Source organism: Heterocephalus glaber, unplaced genomic scaffold (genome assembly GCF_053883595.1).
Source record: "Heterocephalus glaber isolate CG9 unplaced genomic scaffold, H.glaber_assembly_v1.0 deba00001509, whole genome shotgun sequence".
Taxonomy (NCBI): Eukaryota; Metazoa; Chordata; class Mammalia; order Rodentia; family Bathyergidae; genus Heterocephalus; species Heterocephalus glaber.
Genome location: NW_028258325.1, coordinates 1,255,425 through 1,277,203, shown reverse-complemented (window position 1 = coordinate 1,277,203; position 21,779 = coordinate 1,255,425). Strand labels below are relative to the sequence as shown.

Genomic DNA, 21,779 nt, shown 5'->3' with positions numbered 1-21,779 from the left:
CAGAAAGGAAGGGAGGGAGGGAAGGAGGGAAAGAAAAAAGGAAGGAAGCAGAGAGGGAGGGAGGAAAGGAAAGACAGACAGACCGACTGCCCAGCAGACACTGGAAGCTGGTGGGACTCACCATGGTGGGAGCATGGCTCTGGGCCTTTGCTGGCTGGCATCGTGAGGCTTCACACAGAGACAGCTTCGTGTAGGTGCTCAGTACCTGTCACTTGGATTATCTCACAGGGCTGAGGTAGCTGAGGGATAGAGCCCTGGGCTGGCAGGCATCAGACCCTGGTTCCATCCCCGTATGCAAATATATATGATTGTTGTGTATGGGGAATTTTCCCAGTCCTCAGACACGGGGAAGGTTTATTTCTCCTGCACACCTGGTGTCTACAGAAGTCCTCGCTGCTTGGGAACAGGCTCAGCCAGTGCAGTGTGCTGTGTCCAGGTTCACCAGGAGAGCCCAAACCGTCTGAGCCCCCAGCCGGCATAGAGGGGGACTCTGGCTCACACCTCTGACCTCTTCCCTCCACACGCCAGTGGCCATGCAGTCCTCACGTGGCCTGAACAACTCCCATAGGGTGTCCCATGTGGGGGCGAGTGCAGCAGGCCACCTGGCCCCATGGCCACCCCCTTCCTGGTGACAGGTGGGCAGTGAGGAGGCTGTATGGAAGGTGCTGCCCACCACATGCTGGCCATGTCTGTCACTACCCCATCCACTCCTCCCTCCTGTGACCCAGGCTACGTGGCATCCATTCTGGGCAGAAGAAGGCCCCTGCCGAGGATCCACGCACGGAACCCGGAGCTGAGGGCACAAGCAGAGCGACAGGCAGTGAACTTCGTGGTCCAAGGTACCACACCCCAGGCTGCCGCCTACCCTTACCCCCTAGGGCCTCGCCACCGCTGCCTGCCAGCCGTGCGGTTCCTTCAAGGAGAGTTAGGGTCACATGCCCATGTGTGACCAGGGCTCGGTGCATGGTCATCTCTACAGTGAGGGCAAAGGCAACCCCTGTCCCTGCACCTAGGAAAACGAGTCTTCAGGAGCTCAGCCAGAACAGAGCCAGTCTGGAAGCTCCATCTCATGTCAAGGCCTGTGGTGCCCCAAGTACCTGGCCTGCCACACATCCAAAGCCCCCCCGGGTGCTGAGTAGGAGGTGGTGCTGGAGGGGAGAGGCACCGTTTGCTTCAGGTTCAGTGCCTCCGCATCGTCACCAGAGCAGGGACAGTCTGCAGCAGGGGCCAAGAGGGGCAGTGACAGCTGAGCAAGCCCCAGGAGCCGCGCCCCACACAGCCCTCTCCCCCCAGGCTCTGCCGCAGACCTCTGTAAGATGGCCATGATCCGCATCTTCGCTGCAGTCACCACTTCCACCACGCTGACGGCCAGGTCAGTGGGAACCGTTGGGGGTCCAGCCTTGGGGTGGGGGGCTACTCTGTGTGAGACACCTGCCAAGCTGGGTGTGCCACCCCACCTGCTGCCACACAGGTGCTCCATGGTGGTGGCGTCCCCGCCCTGCGCAGCTCTCTCGGCCTCTCTGCCCCCACTGCTCCCAAGGGCTCAGCCCCAAGTATTGGGGTGGCAGGGGGCAGAGCCTCACCCCAGCCTCCCCTCCAGGTGCGGAAGACCTGGCGCCTCCTGTCCTCAAGGTCCCAGCGCCACTCCTTGCCCACCGACCCTCATCAGACCCTCAGAGGGAGACCCTGTTGGAGCCCGGGGCTGTGCTCCTCTGGCCTCCCGCTGGAGGGCCTCTGCCGAGGGTGGTGGTGGCTCCTCTGGGTCTTCAGTGTCCTCTTCTCTCCAAGCATACATTTTTCTCTTGCCTTCTGATATTATTTTATGGGCTCGGGTTTGATTTTCTTTTCTTTGTCAGGAATGGTTCATCTTTCTTTAAAAAACAAGTCTTTCTTCAAACACCTCCCCCTGTTCATTCTGACTTTTCAGCCTGTCTTGGTGACTTGGGCAGCTTCCTGCAGGAGCGCGTGGTCGGTGGTCCCCTGTCTCTCAAGGGCAGGAGGCTGTCCCCCGCCCCACCCTGCTGACCTCTCCCAGCCTCGTAGGGCAGAAGCGTGGGGGCGGCCACCCAGGCCCGGGAGGAGGGTGCCTAGACGCCACTGAGCCCCACACGGGGCTCCAGCCAGAGCCGACCCCACTATCACTGGTGGGCCGGGGGGAGCAGGTGTGCAGAGCTCTGCCTTGCTAGTTGTCTGCACCCCCCCCCAGCGTGGGCACACACATACGCACACACTGCACAAGGTTTTCTGCAGTTCCTGAGATCCGCACACCTCCTGCCTCCACGGCTTCTCAGGGTGCATTCTGGCCTCTCCTGTGTGAGTGGCCCGGATGGTTTCTATCGTGACTGGGCTGGCAGCTGCACAGTAGGTTTTGTCTACAGTCATGCCTGGCTTTACTTCTTGTGGAACTGGTCAGAGCTGCAAGCGAGGCATGGAGTTACAGGGCGGCTCTAACTTGGGGGCCTAACAGCTACTGGTTTCCACTGAGTGTAGACCAGGGGAAACTGAACCATGGCCCGTGACACAACTTGCCAAGCTCATGCTGAGCCCCCCCATGACCAGGTCCTCCTGCCCCCAAGAGAGAGTCTTAGAAGTGGGCTTGGGACAGGGCCATCACACAGGCATGCTCTCGGGGGACTCACAGGGGAGCTCCACAAAGCTGAGGACCCTGAGAAGGAGGGCAGGGTGAACCCCTTCTGGAATGTTCCCTCACAGCAGCCAGGCTCTGTCGGCCTGCGTCAGGCTGTTCCCTAACCCTAACCTCTCCAGAGCCTGTTCCCATCCTGGAGCAGTCATGAGTGCGGCGTCGGTGGCTGTGAGGATGATGTGTGAGTGACTAACAGCCACACCTATTCTTAGGTCTGCCACACCAGCAGCTCAGAATTTCACAGTGTGATTTCAGGACGTGTGAAACTGCTTCTGCTAAATCTGGAGAGGTTCACAAGCACCTTTCTGAGGTCTCTGCCCCTGCACAGGGGCCCTCAGGAGCCAGAGGCCCTGCCAGAGCCTCCCAGTTAGTTTCAGGAAGTGCACCGTGCTGCACCCAGCCCGTGTCCTGCGTGGACTGGCTTTGGAGGCAGCACAGGTACCCTGGCCAGCTGGTGCAGGGGCACACGGCACACCTCTCCCTCCTGCCTCCCTTGTGGTGCCTGGAGGGTCCACACCACCGTCCCTGCGTGCAGCCACCAGCACCATGGCAGCTGCAGCTTGGGCTCCAGAAGAGAAGCCCAGGGCGCCATGCTGCTGTTTCTGAAGCCCAGGACAGCAGGACGGAAGTCCCTCTGGGTCTCCGGCCCTTTCTCTCCTGGGCCATGGTGGAGGCAGCTGATCCAACCATCACAGTATTTTCTAAGCGAAAAGAAAGTAGTGATGGTCAGGCCGGGGATTTAGCTCAGTGGTTTTGCCACCTGCTGTGCAAGCACAAGGACCCGAGTTCGATCCCCGGTACCAAAAAAAAAAAAGAAAGTAGTGATGGTCAAAAGAGCCCCCCACAGAGCAGCCTCTAGGCCTTCCTGGAGGTTAGAGGTGCACATCTCCTGGTCCACTCCAGCTGAGGGACCCTCCGATGCTCTGTGGCTGGGGACACAGCTCCATCTCCACCCTGCCCAACACCAGGGTCCAAGGGGAGGAATGAGAGGAACATGGAGCCAGGAGGCCACTGCAGAGCTCTGCTCCCAGGGGCTAGCGTGGCAATGCAGCCTCGGCTCATCACACGTCCACAGCCACTGCCCTGTGTGGCCTTGGCAGCCTCCCCTGTAGAGTAGTGTGGGAGCCCGGAGCAGGTGTAGGGGACGAGATGAGGCATGGTGCTGCCCTTTAGGGCCTGACAGCCCCTCGCAGGTGCCTTTCACCAGAAAAAGGCGCATGTCCAGTCCTGCTGGGGCACCCCACATACACCCTCAGAGTGGGGCTGAACTAGGAGAATTTTCAAATTTTACACTTTTGAATGGTGATGTATTTTCCAAACTTTAAGTGTCTATTTATTCCTTTGACTTCAAAAGCAAAAAAAAAAATTTTTTTTTGCTTGAGACAGGACCTCATTATGTAATTCAGGCTGACCTTGAACTCACTGTGTAGCACAAGTGATCCTCCTGCCTCAGCCTCCTGAGTGCTGGGATAACAGGTGTGTGCCACCACACCAGGCTCAAAAGCAAATTATTAAAAGATTGCCTCCCCTCTTTCTCTACGCTGAGATGGGGGTGCCCCCCACGTGCCAGGTATATTCACCCCTCACAGTGGGCCCCATGCCACCCCAAGGGGGCCTTCTGCCCCTTCCAGGCTCTTCAGAGTGTGGCATGGTCAGCCCCACCCCCTGGGAAGAACAGGGGCTTCATAATGGCTGCCCCCTTTGCCTCTCCAGCAGTCCCAGGAGCAGTCCTGGTGAGAGCAGGTAACCCTGTGCAGCAGGGCTCAGCCTGGACCCTCCACACACCCACACCCACCTCCCCTCAGCACCTGGCTAAGAGTGCATCTCCAGGTAATGCCTGTCCACCTCTAGGTTGGTTGCCCAGATTCACGATGAGCTGCTATTTGAAGTGGAGGACTCACAGGTCCCAGAGTTCGCAGGTAAGCCTGGGGGGCCCAGGACTTTTCTGTCCCAGATTGAATTCCCCCCATATCCTCCCTTCATTCCCCCTGCAGCAGACAGAACACCAGCTCCATCTGGGGACCTTGGAAGGCCCAGGCAGGTGCCCAGTGCTTCCAGAGCCTCACCAGAGTCCAGGGCTTCGCCTCCTGGACTGCTGGACGATGGTCTGGGAAGATGGTGACCAAGGCCCTAGGACTGGCAGGTGCCATGGGGCTGCCCTCACAGTCATGACAGGCACACCAGACTCACCAGACTTCACATGCTACCACAGGGATCTTGACACCTGTGCCCAGCTGCTCTGGCTGGCATGGACCACCTGGGACCCCTCCCTAGCCTGAGCCTGATGGCCAGCCCGGCGCCTGGCACCCCTGGCTGAACAGCCCCAACCAGGGAGACCTGAGGCTGAGGGCCGGTTGCTGGGGGCAGGAGGGCACAGCCAAGGGGCTTCAGAAAACACCCTCGGCTGTGGACAGGGATTTAGATGACCATCTGGGGACCAGGCAGGTTGCAAGCAGCCGTTTCCTGTTGCAGTGCTCGTCAGGAGGGCCATGGAGTCCTTGCAGCGCCTTTGGAGCCCAGAGCTGCAGCTGCAGGTGAGGGACCCCCCAGCAGCCCAGAGCCCCTTACACCCCCAGGAGAGCATGGACTCTGCCCCCAGGAGCAGGAGCCTTTGGGAGGCAGAGGCTGTGGGGACAGGGGCTACAGCTAGTGGCGCCCTGCACACACACACAAACCCCACTTAAGGAGGAGCTGTAGGGCTTCCTCTACAGCCCTGGGCTGGAGCCCGCTCCCAATCGGGGCCCCTGGATGGTGAGTGCAGATGCCCGAGGACACACCTTGGACCCCAAAGCCCCTTGCCTGGCAGCCCTGCAGGCCTGGTCTTTGCAAGAGGCCAGTCGGTGGGGGAGTCGCGCCTGGCAGTGGGGTGCTGTCTATCCTTGGACAGACGTGTGCTTGTGCACATGCATGTGCCCGCTCTGTGAATGTGTGTGCATCTGTCTGCAGCAGTCTGCCAGGCCGCGTCTGTTCATGTCTGTGGTAAATGCACCAGTGTGCTCTGTACCCTACACGTGAACAGCAGGCCACAACCCGGGCTCATTCTTGGCTGCCGCCCACAGGTGCCCCTGAAGGTGAGCCTGAGTGCCGGCCGCTCATGGGGATGCCTGGCCCCGCTGCAGGAGGCCCTGCCCCGGGGCTCCTCTGAGTCACATGAGTCTGAGTCGCCTGGCTGCGATGGCTGCCCTCCACCAGGGCTCCTCAGCACATACCCCAGGCCCGTGCATTTTTCCCCTTCGTTTTTGTCTGTAGCCCCAGGCAACAGTGGGAGGAGAGAACTGGCTTCCACCAGCCCATTGTGTGGCCTTTCAAGGTCACCTCGGACAGTGTGGGAGCTGCAGGAGGGGCACAGGGCTGGGTCTGCCTGAGTAAACACCTCCTCCAAAGCCATCCTTCTGGTCTGTGTGAGTCCTTGGGGAGGGCCTATGACCACAGCCCCCCACCACTTGGCTGGAGTTGAGCACCCTAAATCTCAATGAGCGTCCAGTCAGGCCCTGCACTCTGTGTACCACACACAGCACCACACGGCCAGGGAGCTGCCATCCAGGGCGGAGGCACCTTGAGGGCTCCTGGCCTTGGTTCCAGCTGAGATATCCCGATGAGCTTGGTGTTTGTTACCCGAGCCCGCCAAGGCCATGAACACCTCCTGTTGGCCGAGGGGCAGCCCCTGACCCTGGCACAGGGAGTGGTCAGGAAGGAATGTGCCAGGAGAGGGGCGCGGAAGAGGGAGACAGAGGAGGAACCCTGTGGTGAGGGGTACTGAAGGCTCCCTGGCTCCCAGGATCCCTCTGCCACCAAGCTGGCACCTAGCACTGGGATCTGCAGGCGAGGGGTCTGTACCCACCCCACAGTGCCCAGCACCCTCCATACCCCTAAGGACAGTGGGGCTCCATCCCACCCACCTGTGTGGACCCAGCCTCACACCAGTCTTCAGAATGTTAGGCAGGCAGGATCCAGGTCTGCGAGCAGCCACCCACTGAGGGGTGTCAATGTCCCTGGAACTAAGAACCCAGACCTGGGCTTGCCTGGCAGGGGCTGCAGGCCTGGAAGGGGCCAAGGTCCCACCAGCACCCAATCCCCAGCCCCAAGCCCAGCTCTTTGCCTTGCTGGCACCTTAGCCCCAGGCCAGATAGAGCAGGGGGCCTGGCGGCAGAGGTCCCCTAGGTGGGGGGGGCGGCAAGCTGTCTCTCGGCAGTGTCAGGGGTTTAGGGATTCCGAACCTGGGGCAGCAGCACCCTTGGGCAGCTGCTCAGAAGTGTGCTGCGCCTGAGCCACACCACCCACTAGCCCAGCTCCCTACCCGGGGCTGCAGCCTGGCCCCCCACACACAGGCAGAGCACCAGACTCCTTCCCAGATGCACCTGGGAGGCCCACAGGGCCACCTGGTTGTCACCTGCTTCGGGGTCGCCTCAGCCGAGCTCCCAGGAGGGAGCAGGGGCCTGGGTGGGAGGCAAGGACTCCAGCCCAGGAGGTGTCTCAATAAAGCACAGAGGCGGTTCCTTCAACTCTGATTTTATTGAAAAACAGCAGCATTGGGGGCCATGCAGGCTGGCACACACCCACTTGGGCCCAGCCTGTCTCCTGGGGACTCGGCTTGTCACCTGGCCCTCGGGGCTGCTTTGGCACATCCCGGGGCCAAAGGACACCCGCCCTGTCCTGGGCTCACAGTACAGCTTAGGAACACACCACGGCAGTGAGACCCACCAAGACGTGGCCCCTGCCCCAACCAAAGCAGGGCAGGTCTGTTCATGGGGCCTCCTGCCTCTGCCCTGCCTCGGCCAAGAGGGAGGTGGACTGCGGCTGACCACCTATCTGGCACCCAGCAGGGCTGGGGTACACACATAGAGCCGGCCCGGCCCGGGGCCCGGGACCCTGCTTCTCACCACAGAGCGCCTCCCAGAGCAGGAAGCCCTGCCCACGCCCTCCCCATCGCAACACCTGCACACACTCACATGTGCGCACACACTCCATCCACATGGACAGCTGTTTACAGGCACACACGCAGTGCTCACCCACAGGCACACAGGCTCACACGTGCAGCACTTGTACACACACACATGTGCACACACACTCGTATTCAGGTGTCCACACGCAGGCAGTGTGCACAGATGCTCAGACACACGCATACTCACGTGCACACATCCACAGACGCTCACACAGCTGCACTACACAGCCACGCACGCACACATGTGGGTACACCCCTTCCTTAAAATGGCTAATTATTGCTGTTTAAAAAATACATCCAAAGATGGTAAGTCAGGGCTCAGCCTCCACCCCAGCCCGGGCAGCTCTGGCAAGCTGTGCTGCCCATGGACGTCGCACCATGGGGCAGTTCATTCCAGGGCCAGCCCTGAACTCAACCCTGACAGCCTGAGCCCAAGGCCAGGCCCGGCACACACACCAGCACACACCCACCGACAGGCAGGGGCAGCCCCCGGCTGCCCCTCAGGCACTGACAGGGAGATGGGCCCACAGGTGCCCACACATTCCCCGCCAGGCTGGGAGCCACCTACAGCCCAAGAAGCCCACATACCAGCAAAGCCCAGACAGCCCTGGCCACATACGCAGCCCCCGAAGCCAGCTCCAGGGAGAGCATGGGCTCAGGCCACCCAGGACAGGCAAGGGCAGGTGGCACAGGCGGCACAGGCAATAAGCCTCTCAAAGCCAGGCCCGGGCTCAGAGCACCCCTGGCAAAGGGGACCTGGCAAAGGCCGGGAAGCTCTTCTCCCCTCTAGGGCCTGTGAATGCCCATCGCTCTGAGAAAGGACCCAGAGCAGGCCAGGGGCCACGCAGGGCCTCAAGGTCTCTGGGCTGCTATCCACTCCCTCAGCCCCACCATCTGCACACATCTCAGCCACTGGGCACGGAAGTAGATGTAGGACTGGGGAGAGGCTGCCATGGACACAAGAGCTCAACCTCCCTGCACTCGGGCCAACCACAGATGGCCTCAGTACAGGTGTGCCAACCTCCTGGCCACCCACCCCAGGGGCTGACTGTCTGCATGGATGCAGGACCCACAGGGGAGCTGCCAGGGGACACCTAGCAGCTGTTCCCCAGGCTCAGCAAACACTGATGGCCTGGACACTGCCCCAGCATCCACCCTCCCGCTCCACAGAGGCCTGCAAACAAACAACAGAAACCCTGGGCCCCCAGGCTGGGCTCCCTAGACTTTGTCAGGCCACAAAGCGGTGAGAGACCCAGGGAGGGAGCAGTGGGCTGGCAAACTCAGAGGAACCACACCAAACACCGGCAGTGAGCCCAGAAGGGCCTCCATGGAGGTAGAAGACACAGCAGTTTCCACAAACGTATAAAATTTGTGTCAGTGCACAACTGCGGAGCAATTAGCGCTCAAGCTGGGGGACATGGAGGGCTGGGGTGGGCAGGGGCACCAGCGCACCCAGCCTGTAGCTCCAAGGGACAGGAGGTCTGCCTGCCAGCCTGGCGAGGGCTGAAGCCCACCCTGCCAACCTGCTCCTGGCATCTTAGCCAAATCCCAGCAGCGACAGAAGGGTGCCAAAAGACAGTTGAGAGCCCAGCAAGTGTCCCTCCCTCGACCCATGGCCCGCATGGCTGGCAAGAGATCTCTTGGGGCAGAGGCAGCTTAGGCCAGGAAGGCCTCTGAGCCCAGCAATGGGGCTGCCAAGAGCCAGCCCCAGGTCAGCTTAAGGGCTCCCTGGTACCGGGCTCTGCCTGATCTGTGAGCCCAGCTGCCCCCACCCCATTGCCCAGCCCCAGCAACTACAGGCTCTGAAGGCACAGGGAGTGAAGCCTTGCTGGCTGGAGCTGCCCACCAACCAGACACTGCCACTTACAGCGGCCTTGCCCCGGCCCAGGGCCTAAGACTGGCCAGCAGCCCCAACGGCCCCCAGCAACTAAGACCAGCCCAAGCCAACACCAAACCAAACAGAAAAAGAAGGCACAACTGTTTGTTTTCCATTTTGCTAAAACACTTTACGTCTGTCTGTATAATCCAGATTAACAAAATCTGAGAGCTGCAAGAAAATAGGGTGCCAATTTCTGTACAGTCTACAAAACTCCCACCCCCAAAGGGGACCGGGCGCCACCAGGGAGGAATGTACAGGGGATAGCGGGGTCTGTACAGTGCTCTGCAAGTGCCTCAACTGCTAACAGAACAAAAAGGCCCCTGGAGTGAGGGCTGGGCTGCCAATCCATTCCCTCCTGAAGAGCCTAAGAGCATATTCTCGGTGTCAGGGTCCCAGCTCTGTGGCCACCCTGCCTGCCATTCCCCCAGTCCCTCAAGCTCCACACAAAGGGGTCTGGGTGGCCCTCCCATATAAGACTAGGCACAGGCTCAGTTGACCAGTGGTCACTTCCAGCCCTACCATCCCTCTCCCTGCCCAGCCACCCTCAAGTCAGCTGAGCTGGCCACGGCGAGATAGCAGGTCCTGCTCACCTTCCCTTGGCAGTGCCCAACTCCCCTCCAGGACTATGGGATGGGCCCTGTCCCCTCAGTCCTGCAGACCAGGGCTGGAAGGGGCAGCCTGCAGCTTCCTCACAAGCCAGGAATGTTTTTGCAGAGGGGTTACACTAGGTCAGGGTCTCCCCAGATCTCACTATGAAGCCCTCCACCCACCCCCATCAAACGGGGCCAGAAACAGTGCATATGCTAGCACCACACGGACGTGTGTGTCTGAAGGTACAAACTACCATTTTGTCCCAAGAATTAAAGTCATGCAGAGTGCTATTCTGTCTAAGTAACTTATTAGAAAACGGGTCAGTTTCAGGCTGGGAGAAGCTGTGGCTGGGCATCACCGGCAGCAGCCTGGGCTAGTAAGATTCACAGGGTGGACCCCGGCAGACAGCTGAGGCAGGGGGCCACAGGTAGCTGGGAGGGGTCGCCTGATCTAGTAGGCACTGGGGAACAGGTGTCCCCCTGGGCCCCCGCCATGATGTAAGACAGGTCACTACAGGAACCACACCTGGGTGCTGCACCAAGTCAGCCAAGCCCAGGCACAGGACGCAGGGACCAGGAGAGAGGTGACATGGTATCAAAGCAAAGCAGGAGTGGGTGCAGGGTGGGCGGGCCCAGGCCAGCCCCCCTGGAGTGCACACAGGCCTGGGTCCTGGGTCCGGTCTGGGAAGGGCAGCAGGGCAGGGGCTGTGGCATGCGGCATGCGGCAGACAGCCACGTCCTCAGCATGCACAGAGCAGCATGGGGCCTGAAGCCACCTCAGCCTCCCTAAGGGCAGCGGCCAGCCAGCCTGGGCCACATTTCAGGGACAATGGCCGGGCCACAGCCTGGCCAGGGGGCTGGAGTCTGCTCCTGGAGGATTTGGGCAGAGCTTCTGTGCTTAATGAGATGAGGCCTTCCGGACAGAGGCAGGTGGCAGCTTGGTGGGTAGTCTGAGGGTCCACAACTCCGCTTCCCAAGGCTGGGGGGGAGGCCATGGCTGCAGACCCCACCCACTGCCCTGTCTCAGATGAGCAACAGCCCCACACACCCAGGAACAGCCAGATAACCACGTGATGTTGAAGGAGAAAGCCCAACACAAACGCCAAGGTGAGCGTCTGGAAGCAGGGCCGCACCAGGCGGCAGGCGGGTGGGTGGGCAGGTGGGTGGGCACAGGTGTAGGGGGGCGGATGGGGCGGTGGGCGGGCAGTGACCCTCACTCCTCACGAAGCTGCAGGCGATAGCGGTGGTAGCGGACCTGGAAGAAGAGGCGCTCGGCCAGCGAGAGGGTCATGCCAGGTAGCACGTAATGGTCACTTGCGCCCATATGTCTGAAGCCCAGTGACTCATAGAGCTTGTGGGCAGCCACCTTGACAGCTGTGGTCCCCAACACCACCGCAGAGTAGTTGTGCACAACCGCAAACTCCAGCACCTTCCGGCCCAGCGCCTTGGCGATGCCCTTGCCACGGAAGCGGGAGTCCACAGACATGCGTAGCAGCTCCACCGTGTTGTCCTCCTCGTGGGCACGTGCAGCCACAATGCCCACCACGTTACCGTCCAGCACAGCCACCCAAAAGGAGGAGCCTGTGGGAACAGGACAGTCAGGGACACACGAAAGGGCAGGCCGAGGAGCCCCCCAGAACAAGAGAGCTGGCCTCAGCCAGGGCCCCTACCCAGGACCAACACGGGAACGGCCACAGGTGACCCAGGCCAGGCCCCAGATATAGCCAACCTGCCCTGGCTCCCAGCCCAGCTGGCTACACTCCTCCCAGCCTGTTCTGGGAACTGAGGGCACCCACTGGAGGACACTTCATTACCCTTTGGGACACCAGGGACAGTCGCAGGCACCTGGAGCCCCGCTGATCCAGTCTCTCCTCTCCGGGCAACTGTGCCTGCCCACAGCACAGCCCAGGCCAGCTGCTGACCAGCAGAGGGCCAGGAGACTGGGAGGGGAGAGGGCACTGGAAAACCTGGCCATCTCTGATAGCCAAAGGTGGGAGAGACACACAGAGACCTCTCTGGAGGCTGAGGGGGAGCAGAGGGCAGAGCTGACCAGCCAAGGGGTGCCCACTCCTTGGACCTGGCCAGTGCACCCTGCCTCCTGCACAGCCCTCCCTAGCCTCTCTTGAGGGCCCAAATCCTCCCCAGAGGTCTGTGCTGAACCTGGAAAGCACTCCCCTCCTGACCCCCACGAAGGCGATGCCATCTTGTCCAACGCAGGACCTGATGCTCATGCAGCTAAGGGATCACTAAGGGCCTCGATGGCCACTTTCACCAGCAGCAGAAGCAGCTGGAGCTCCCCAGGAGAACCCTCCACCCCAAGCCTCAGGGTGTCCCCTGAGCCGGTCCCTCCCCACCTGGCAAGCCAGCACTGAGGTCGCCCCGGCACTGAGTGGCCTTGAGCATACCTTGCTCCTCCCTCCCCAAGCCTCAGTTTCTTGGTTTGCATGAGCAACTCCCACAGATCTGCACACCCTAACAGCAGCTGTTTAGTCTGTGCCCTGTGGAGTCTTTCTATGGACCCAGATGTCCCAGGAAGAGCACACAAGGACCCCCCAGGAGCCATAAGCCCCAAGAGGCCTGGCCCCAGCAGGGACCTCCAGCTGTGCTGCACCCCATGACCGCTTCTATGTGGCCCTGTCCCCTGCCCTGCAGAGCCAGGTAAGTGGATGCTTTGTTTGGATCTGGGGAAAGCTTTCAGATAAAGGGAGCCCAAGAGGGCTGGGAGGCACAGAACAGGCAGCGCCAGAAGCTGGCCGCCCAGAGCAGGGTGCCCTTCCACACACGCAGCTGGCTCCTGCTACCCAGCCCCTCCTCGGCCCACACGCTCCAGCACCTGACAGACCCTCACACCCCAAAGGGCCAAGTCTCCTTTCTCCAGCTTTAGGGCCTCAGGGGCAACCCTGGGGCAGAGAACAGTCCTGAGTCCCGGGCCCCCCAGGTCCCAGCCCCTTCCTCAACAGAAGGCCACAGAGCCAACACAGCCTCTCGGTCACTGAGTGGCCTGGAGGCCAAGCCGAAGCAGAGGCTGAGACCAGGACCAGGACCTCTGCCCTGAGGTTCTGCTCCTGGGGTGCCGCCCCTCCTCTATGTCATCTTCCCCTCCCCATAAGCCCCAAATCCAACAAGCTATTACAGCCAGGGCCTCACCCCACCCAGCAGGTCTGCGCCCAGCCGCCCTGGCCCAGAGCCAGCTGGGGCCACCCAGGGAGAGGACCCAGCTCTGCCTGCCCCACCTAGGGACACCCCAACCTCGGCAAAAAGCCTGTCACTCAGGGGTTCAGTTCCTCAGGACCCCAGCCCATGCCCTGGCGCCGGGGCAGGGAGCAGCTCTGCCCAAAAAAGGGGCAGAGGGAGGGGAGAAAAGGATCCACGGCCCCACTCACCGGGGGGCTTCATGTAGTACTGCTCAATGTCGGCCATGTCGGTGTGCAGCGCGCAGTCCAGGTAAGCCAGGATCACCCTGCGGCTGTAGTAGTAGCGCAGGGCCAGCAGCCCCACGGGCACCAGGCAAGTCAGCAACAGCGAGCGGGTCACGGCAAAGCAGAACGCTGCAGGCAAGGGGCACAGGTGAGTGGGAAGGGGCGGCGCTGCTGGCCTGGGCCTGGCCTGGGGTGGGCAAGACACACCTGGCCCTGCAACACCCCAGCCACCTTGGTAGTGCAGCGCTCAGGGGCATGCGCGACAGAGACGACTCCGAGCAGGAGCAGAGTCATGGTCTGCGGCCCCTTTCTACGAGTCCCTATTTTGAAATTTCCTGCCACAAAGACACGCTACCTTCCTAACCTGAAACAAAGTGGGAACACCACGGGAGAGGCTGCCCCGAATTGCTACTCCCTGGGCTGCCAGTGCTCGCCACCCGGGCAGTCCCCTGCTGCTCCCCACCGGATCTGACCTGGCGCACCCCCGGGGAGCTGGAGGGAGCCCCCATTGCGGCCGGCTTGGGGAGGTGGCTCCGGGCCGGGCAGAGACTCACACCCCGCCAGCCACACTCAGACTGCCCAGGAGGCGGAGGTTCAGGGTGAAGGTCGCTTCCCCGGTGACCTTGGGAGGGCGGTCCCCGGCTCCCCATCTGTGCAATGGAAAGCCGGCCTTGCCCAGCGGGGCCTGGAGGACGGGCGCCTGCCGCCGTCTTCTCAGTCCCGGGTGCACGGCCTCCCCCGCCCGCCGGTTATATATAGGCTCCGCGCCCCGCGACACCTGCCCCGTCACGCCGCCCCCACTGGGGTGCCCAGGCGGGGACCGCGACACGACGGGTCAGCAGGGAAGCGGGGACGCCCTGCCCACAGCCCGTCCTCGCCTCGCGTTCCCACGCCCCGGAGGCTACCACAGCGGAGCCCCCCACGCGCCCCGCCCCGCCCCGGACTGCGGCACCCGGCCCCGCGCACTGACCGGCCAGCAGGGCGTAGAGCAGCTGCGCGCGCGGGTGCTGCCGCAGGCCGCGGAAGGCGGTGTTGGGGATACGCTCAAGGATGCCGTCGTAGAAGATGCGGCGCGCTGCCTCCTGCTCAGCGGCGCGGAACTCGCGGATGCACACGTCGCGCCCCCCCGGCGGCCCCGCGCTACCCGCTCCCCCCGCGCCGCCGCCAGCCGGGGGTCCCTGCGCGGGGGGCGCGGCGGCCGGGCCGGGAGCGGCAGGCAGCGGGGGCCACATGGCGCCTGCGGCGTTGAGCAGCGAGTCCTTCTTGGCCCCAGGCAGCGCCGCATGGTCCTCCGCGGCCACGATCTTCGTCTCGCAGACCATGTCGGGAGGCCCACAATGCATGCACCCGGCCGGGCGGCGCTGCGGGGGGACGCGGCCGGCGGCGGGCACAGCCCGGGCCCAGCGCGAGGGCGCGGCAGCGGCGGCTCAGGGAAGCGGGGCGGAGGCGGCGGGCGGCCGGGGCGCGCGCAGGGAGCTGCGCCGCATTTTGGAGAAGTATTTATAATGCGGTGGCGCCGGTGCAGTCGCGGCGCCCGGGTCCCGCAGGGTCCTAGCGTCCACTGCATTGGCTGCCGAGGGTCACCATGTGATCTTGGGGTGGGAGAGCCGCCGCCTCCGCGCCGCCCGTGGCACACTCGAGCGCTGCGGGCGGGCGGGCGGGGGGGTGACAGCGCGGGGGCCGGGCAGCGGGGCGGGGGCTGTGGCCCGGCCCGAGTTCCGGGCCCGGAGGCGCAGCGCGGGCTCCGGAGGCCGGCGGGGAGCGCGTGATGGGCGCCTTCTGCCACGCCCCGCGCGCCCGAAACGCCGGCGCCGGGCGCAGTCACAGGAGCATCCGCGTCTCCCGCCCCTTTGTCTGAGCGCGGCTGCGGTCGCGGTCCCCGAGCTCCCATGGCAGGGCCGGGCGGGCTGAACGGGGAGCTTCCGAGGCGGCCCGCAATGCCCACGCCCTTGCCGCCTCGCGCAGCGCCGCACACGCCAGCCGACTTGGGTCCCCGCGGCGGGCGCGGTGAGGGGAACGCGGGACCCTCGGGCCCCCGCCCTCCGCGGCCCGCGCATGCGCCCCGTGGGCGCAGTGCGGGTGCAGGGGTCTGGTGGCGCACGGCAGTGTCTCCACGCGGGACCTGCGGACTCGGCAGGCTTGGCGCGAGAGGCGTCGTCCGGGAAGCGGCTCGGGTAGTCCGGCACCCTGTCGTGCGCGCTGCGCGCTTCTGTCCCCCTACAGCCCTGCGCCCCTCCGCCTCAGGAAGGGCAGCGGCGCGCGCTTGGGCGGGGACCTGGGGCCGAGGCCTGGGGTCCGGGCCTGAGGCCCCTCGACCTGCGCTGTGACGTGGACTTGGGAACTTAGGGGCGGCTGAAGTCACACGGAGGTCACCCAGCGCTGGGAGGGGACAGCCGGGCCGGTGGCGCGGAAGGGGATTGGAACTGGCACTGTCACCCTGCACGTTTCTGAGACGCAAGGAAAGTCTAGACCCGGCCGTGACCTCACGAGTGAAGCGGAGGATCTCAAACAGCAACCTCCACCGCCCACACGTGGACCAAGGGCCAGAATGGCCACAGTGGCCACCAGGGCCCCGGCCGGCCAGGCATGCCCAGGTCATCACCTGCGTGCGAGGGGCCAGGCAGGAAAGTAGGACAGTGCGGTCGCACTACCGTGCACCTGGTGGGGGCCGCGAAAGGGGAGAGGCCAAGTCCACTGGCCAGGAGCTCCCGACAGGTCAGAGCCCGCGCTGGCATGGGTGTCGGGCCTCCGTGACCTTGTGACCTCAGAGCGGTGGTCCAGACTAGACTGTGGGCTCTTACCCACCCACTGCAGGCCCCGACGCGGGGTCCGGGCCATCCCTGTTCTGCCCCACTGCCGGGCTCCGGGACCGGACCGAAGCAGAGCCTAGGGTCCTAGGTAGTCTCCTCCAACCCTGCAGGACCCCCTCCCGCACCCTCGGCCCCCAGGTCCCCGCGACCGTGTGACCCCACGCAGGCCCTGGTTCACAGGAGTCCGTTTGGGGGTACCAAGGGGCCAGTGGGCCCCCTCAGCCTCCGGATGGGCATGGAGGCCTGAACACGCACCTGGGTACGGTAGGGTAACGCAGGCTTTGGAGCCTCAGTTTCTTCCTTAGTGATGCGGGGAGCCAGCGCGCACCCTCTGCCCACAGCCCTGAAAACCGAGAGGGAGACCTCGAATCCCTGCCTGCTCTGCTTTCCTGAGCTGGGAGCATCAGGCCCTCTCCGCTCCCAGGACCTCAGGTGGGCAGGAGGGACCCGGCCAGACTCCGAAACAGGTGCGGGTAAGGATGTCTCACTAGGAGGAAGGCCCCCAGCCCGGGTGTCTAAGGACATGCTGTTGAGGTCATGTCCCCATGGATGGAGGGGAGTCTGAGGCGCCAGAGCCCTGAGAAAGGAACACAAACAGAGATGGGCGAGGGCTGGGGAAAGGCGTGTTTAAAAAGTAGCAGAGCCCAGGAGACAGAGCAGGGAAGAAAATCAGGGCTGGTCCAGAAGGCGCAGTGTGCCACTAGCCAGAGGAACTGGTGGAGGCTGGGTTAGCAGATGTCATTTCCCCAAGCAGGATCCTAGGCTCCAGGTGAAAGTGCCCTCAGCCGCCCCTGGGGCAGAAAGCAAGTCCCGGTCACAGAGTGCCTATGTCATCACCCATCCTCTCCACAGAAAGGAAGGGCAGAGAACGGGCTGGAGGCTGGGGCCCTGAGACCAGGAAGGAACTCGAGCAGGCCCAGCGCAGCCTGGCCGAGGCATTGACCTGTGAACTGCCACAGAAGGTGCTGCTGACCAACTCGACCAAACAGCCTGCAGTGGGGAGAAGGGCATGTGGGGTCTAGGGCAGGGGGCTCCTGGCAAGAACAGCCCAGGATGGGGACACACAGACCAGCAGGAGCCCTGCTATTCATGCGGCTGTCAGGGCCCAGGACAGACTGAAAGCCAGTGACCTTGACCACAGGGAAGCAAGGCATCCCTGGCTCCCTCTCTGCCCCACCCAGAACCCCAGCCAGGCCTCCCCATCTCTACCTGTGTTCAGCTTCAGCCGGGGCCCATTTCAGTGTGGGCTTGGCCTCAGCGGCACACAGCTCCCAGCCCTCGGGACACCTGGCTCCTCTGTCCACTCCCAGGCCACAGGGACCTTGGCCAGCACAGCCTTCTCTTCCAGGGCCCTTCCTTGCCCAGGTGTCCCCATCCAGTGGCATGGCCCTTGCTGACTGTTCCCAAACACATCTGGAGCCCAGCTGCTCTCCCACAGCCACTTGCTCCATGGTGCTGCTCCAGTGCTGTCCACCAGAAAGGGTCCTGTTCAGACCTCAGAGCTAACCTCTGCTTATTCCAAACCCTGAAGGTAGCCAGGCACCACACCTGTCATCCTGACACTGGGGGGCTGAGGCAGGAGGTTCACAACTCAAGCCCAGCCTAGACAGTTCAGTGACTTACTGAGACTGTCTCAAAAAATTTTTTTAAAAAGGTCTGAAGACGTAGCCCAGTGTGAAGCCCCTAAGTATGGTGGGGAAAACCAAAACAATACCACTCCTCCCTCCTGTCCAGCTCCAGCCCATTCCCTGTGGTCCCTAGGGCCCCTCCTGGTGCCAATCCTGTATCAGCCTAGCTGGCACCCACTCCATCCTTAGGGGCCCCCGGATGTTCTCCCGGAAGTCTCAGGCTCTGTAGTTAACTGGACACTGCGCGAAGGGCTGACAGCTGCCTGGGAAATATGGGACGCCCACTGAAACTGGGATTTTGGATAAACAATAACTTTCAGTCTAAGTCCATCCCAAATACTACACGGGAAATACTTACACTGAAAATATTCCTGTATTAATTTGCTGTCCGGCAACACATACCTAGAACAAAATCTACATTCCTCGCCTCCTCCTTCTCATTTCCCACCATATGTGTACTCAAAATTGATCACAGCCTGGGCAACTTACGAGACTCTCTATCAAAAGAAATAAAGGGCCGGGGATTTAGCTCAGTGGTTCCACCACCTCCCTCGCAAGTGCAAGGACCTGAGTTCGATCCCCGGTACCAAAATAAATAAATAAAATAAAAAGGCCTGGGGATATGGCTCAATGCTCCCCAGGTTCAATCCCCAGTCTCTCAGACAGACAAACAGATGGGCGAGGAAGAAGAGGAAAAGGAAAAAGGAGAGAGGGAGAAAACAGGACAGGCCCAGAGCAGGACTGTGTGCTCCAGGACTGGCCTCCTGCGGGAATGCACAGGACCCACTTGGGACAGCAGCACAGAGCCCAGTGTTAGAGCTGAGGCTCCAAGAGCCCACATGTCCATCTGGGCTGTGTCCGTCACTGTGGCCTTGTCCTCCTGTGTGCCTGGATTCACTTCTGGCAGTGTGTTCCGTCCTTTGACAAAAGGTATCAACTCCATTTCCAAAAGCAGTTATGTGACAGATACAGGGAAGGAGCTGTCCTTGCTTCACCGCTGCCAGGCACTGTGTGCCCTGTGCAGATGTGCATGGGGACCACCAACTCACAGCCAGTCGTCCTTGTTGCCCAGGCAGGGCCAGCCACTGGCCACCTACCCTCTGCTCAGTTGCCCTGTCTCCTAGAAGCCCAGGCTCTGAGTCTCCAGGGAGCCCCACTGCAGCTGTCCCCACCCCAATGCAGAGGAGTCTTGGGGGACCGAGGATGTCTGGCCAGTGTCTACAGAAGACAAGCAGGCCTGGTGCAGGACTGAGAGGGCTGTGCCCAGTGCCTGCAGAAGCAGGGGCACTTCCTGTATGGACAAGGGCACACTGAGCTGGTCGTGACACCGATGGGGCCTTCCACCTGGACAGCCAGGGAAAGCAAGGCCCAGAGACTCCTAACCAGGGGCTCCTGTGGTGCGACAAACACTCTGGTGGTCAGAGTATGGAGACAGGACACGGGCTATGAGCAGAGTTTATTGACAGAAGACAGCACTGGCTGGGGTGGTCAGCGCCCAGCTGGCCAGCAAGCACACAGGGCCCGGCGCTCGGCCTGCAGCAGGAGGGTCTCGGTCTGCAAAACAGAGAAGCGTGTGGGTGGCACAGCCCAGGCACTGGTTCCTGGCAGCTGCACCCACCCAACCCTCCCCGCTCTCCCCTCTCCTGCCCTGCAGACCATCTACCCCTAATCTCCATTCCTTCCCCAACTCACACCCCACCTCTCAGTGTCTTTGTCTTGAACCCCACACCCCACTGCAATCCTGAGACAAGCCAGGGGCCCCCAGGGGCCCCCAAGAGCCCGGCCCCAGACCTGTCCCCTAGTGTGTGCCTTCCAACACTGTCCACAATCGGGCACAGGGCTTGTGGGGCTGGGTCTTTTCCACTTCCAGGAACTCCTGTCACTAAGGACTCTACACCCCCCCCCCCCCCGCACCCTGCAGCCTAGGACCTCCCTGACTTCCCATCCCCCACACTGGCCACACCCTCTTTCCAGCCAGGCCCTCTCGGCCTGGCCTCATCCCGGATGAGCATCCTGGATCTGGGATGGAGATCCCGTCCCTCTGCCACAGCAGATAGGACATGGCCCCAAAGCGCTGGACACGGAGGAGCGTGCTGGTGTGAGACCTGCGCTCAGAATCCCAGGGGTAACTTCAGGGAGCAGGGCAGACAAGGGGACTGAATTGGCTGAGGGCTCCCGCCGCGCCCCACCCGCTCACCCGCGAGTCCAGGCTGTAGGCCGTCTTCCGCAGGTCCTGCAGCGCGCGCTGCATGAACTCGAACGCGTGGCAGTCCACGCAGGGGCGGCCTGCGGGCGCGGGCAGCGTCACCCCGAGTCCCAGCGAGCGCGGGAGGCGTCCTCGTACGCCCGCCCACGCCCCCACTCCGCGTCCACCGCTTCCGGGGACAAAGGCGGGTGGGACGGCCGCACTTACTCTGCGCAGGGACGGCGCTCCCAGCGGGGGGCTCGGCGCGGACTCCTAGCAGTGCCAGGCTCAGCAGCAGGAGCAGCAGCGGCGTGGGCGACAGCAGGGCCCGGCACGAGGGCGCGGGGGCCATGGCCGAGGGAGGACCCGGGCCGCCCTGCGGCGAGCCGGGTCAGCTCCGCGCGCCCGCCCCTCCCGGCCCGCGGACCCTAGGCACACCCACCCTGGCCCGTAATCCGGGCCGCCCACTCCGCAGACCTCGAACCCCGCCGGTCCCGCCCCACTCCCGGGCCCAGCCCCGGCCCGCGGCCTAGAGCACCTCGCCCGCTCTCACCGAGGCTCACCGACCCCAGGAGCAATCGTTCGGCGTCTCGGATGACGCACCGCGACGGCGCATGCGCCGGGCCCGACCGCCCCCGCCCCCACACCATGTCGTCGTCATGACAACGCGAGCCAGCTCCCGGCAGGCTGGCTGGGATGAGGCGGCGCTGGCACCGGACAAAGCCAAGGGACTGGGCCCGACGGGGTCCCCGCGCGTGGAGGGTCGATGCGCGGCCCCCTCGCCCCCTGTGACCCGGAGTGTCACCGGCCTCTCGATGCCCCCCGCGAACGCACGGGGTTGCTGGCCTTAAGAGCCTGGGACCTCAACAAGCGCGAGCCACACGCTCTGGGTCCACGCCGCGGGAGCCCCTCGGACGCGCGACCACAGCGCGACGCCCACAGGGGGCGCCCCAGGCCCGCGGCCCTCTCTCCTGCCGCCTCGCCCGCAGCCCCACGGCCCTGTCCAGCCTCCCGCCGACCCTGCGCGCGGTCACTGCCCCGGGTGGCGGGGTCAGGCGCGGACCCGAGGCCACCACCGCCCCGGGCTGCCTCAGGCTTGGGAGCTGCCCATCACCCGGTGTCACCGCCGCGCGCAGCAGAGCCCGCGCGGAGGTAGCCGGGCCATGGGCGTCGGGCCGGGCGCGGGAAAGTCCTGGGTCCTGGCGCCCTCTCCACTCCCCGCGCAGCCCCAACACGCAGAGGGAGACAGCGCGGCAGGGACCGCCTCCATCCGGATTCGTTCTTCCGCGTGGAGGACCCCAGGTGAGCCGTGCAGGCTGGTCCTGCAGGGAGGAGGGGCTTCCACGGGTCCGGAGGGTAGGCGGCCCTGGCTGCACGGCGGGGCTGTGAGCGTCCGCACAAACGCTGGTGCCCTGCGCAGACGCCAGGGGGCGCCCCAAGGGGACCCTAACCTCTAGGGCAGGGGTGACGGGGCCTCTCCTCTCCAGGACCCCAGCGAGGCCAAGGCCACTGCCCTGTAGGTCCAAGGACCGCGACTGTGGACCTGCTTCCTGGGCATCCCCACCCTCAGACCCTGCAGCCCAGAAAGGGCTGGGAGAGACCTTGAAATTTCAGTCCAGGAAGTGCGGGAAAGAGAGGCAGTGACCCTGGCATCAGTGGGGTTGGGACAGGGGCTCCAGTTC

At 63.3% G+C, this 21,779-nt stretch overlaps 3 protein-coding genes across 9 annotated transcripts in view; 1 reads left to right on the top strand and 2 right to left on the bottom strand.

The window, feature by feature from the left end:
* Poln (DNA polymerase nu) overlaps positions 1–6,031 on the top strand; it is a 147,337-nt gene extending 141,306 nt beyond the window's left edge. For all 6 annotated transcript variants that reach the window (XM_021260401.2, XM_021260400.2, XM_087187780.1 and 3 more), the window contains 5 exons: positions 729–839; positions 1,294–1,372; positions 4,496–4,563; positions 5,117–5,178; positions 5,704–6,031. In XM_021260401.2, the coding sequence (XP_021116060.2) occupies positions 729–839; positions 1,294–1,372; positions 4,496–4,563; positions 5,117–5,178; positions 5,704–6,009 (626 nt within the window). In that variant the 3' untranslated portion in view covers positions 6,010–6,031. The remainder of the gene's footprint in view (positions 1–728; positions 840–1,293; positions 1,373–4,495; positions 4,564–5,116; positions 5,179–5,703) is intronic.
* Positions 6,032–7,137: 1,106 nt separating this feature from the next.
* Aspnat (aspartate N-acetyltransferase) lies at positions 7,138–15,113 on the bottom strand. Its single transcript, XM_004847397.4, has 3 exons — positions 14,445–15,113; positions 13,439–13,603; positions 7,138–11,636 (listed from the first exon to the last, which is right to left on the bottom strand). Exons 1-3 carry the CDS (start codon positions 14,815–14,817, stop codon positions 11,269–11,271), a joined length of 906 nt encoding a protein of 301 aa, XP_004847454.2. The 5' UTR covers positions 14,818–15,113; the 3' UTR covers positions 7,138–11,268.
* A 4,243-nt stretch (positions 15,114–19,356) lies between these two features.
* On the bottom strand, positions 19,357–21,378 carry Nicol1 (NELL2 interacting cell ontogeny regulator 1). Of its 2 annotated transcripts, none has more exons than XM_004847398.4 (4): positions 20,651–21,378; positions 20,326–20,473; positions 20,110–20,198; positions 19,357–19,466 (listed from the first exon to the last, which is right to left on the bottom strand). In XM_004847398.4, exons 2-4 carry the CDS (start codon positions 20,447–20,449, stop codon positions 19,401–19,403), a joined length of 279 nt encoding a protein of 92 aa, XP_004847455.1. In that variant the 5' UTR covers positions 20,450–20,473; positions 20,651–21,378; the 3' UTR covers positions 19,357–19,400. The 2 variants fall into 2 exon arrangements, with proteins under 2 accessions (XP_004847455.1, XP_012928599.1); XM_013073145.3 differs by having other exon boundaries at positions 20,636–20,701.
* Positions 21,379–21,779: the final 401 nt, after the last annotated feature.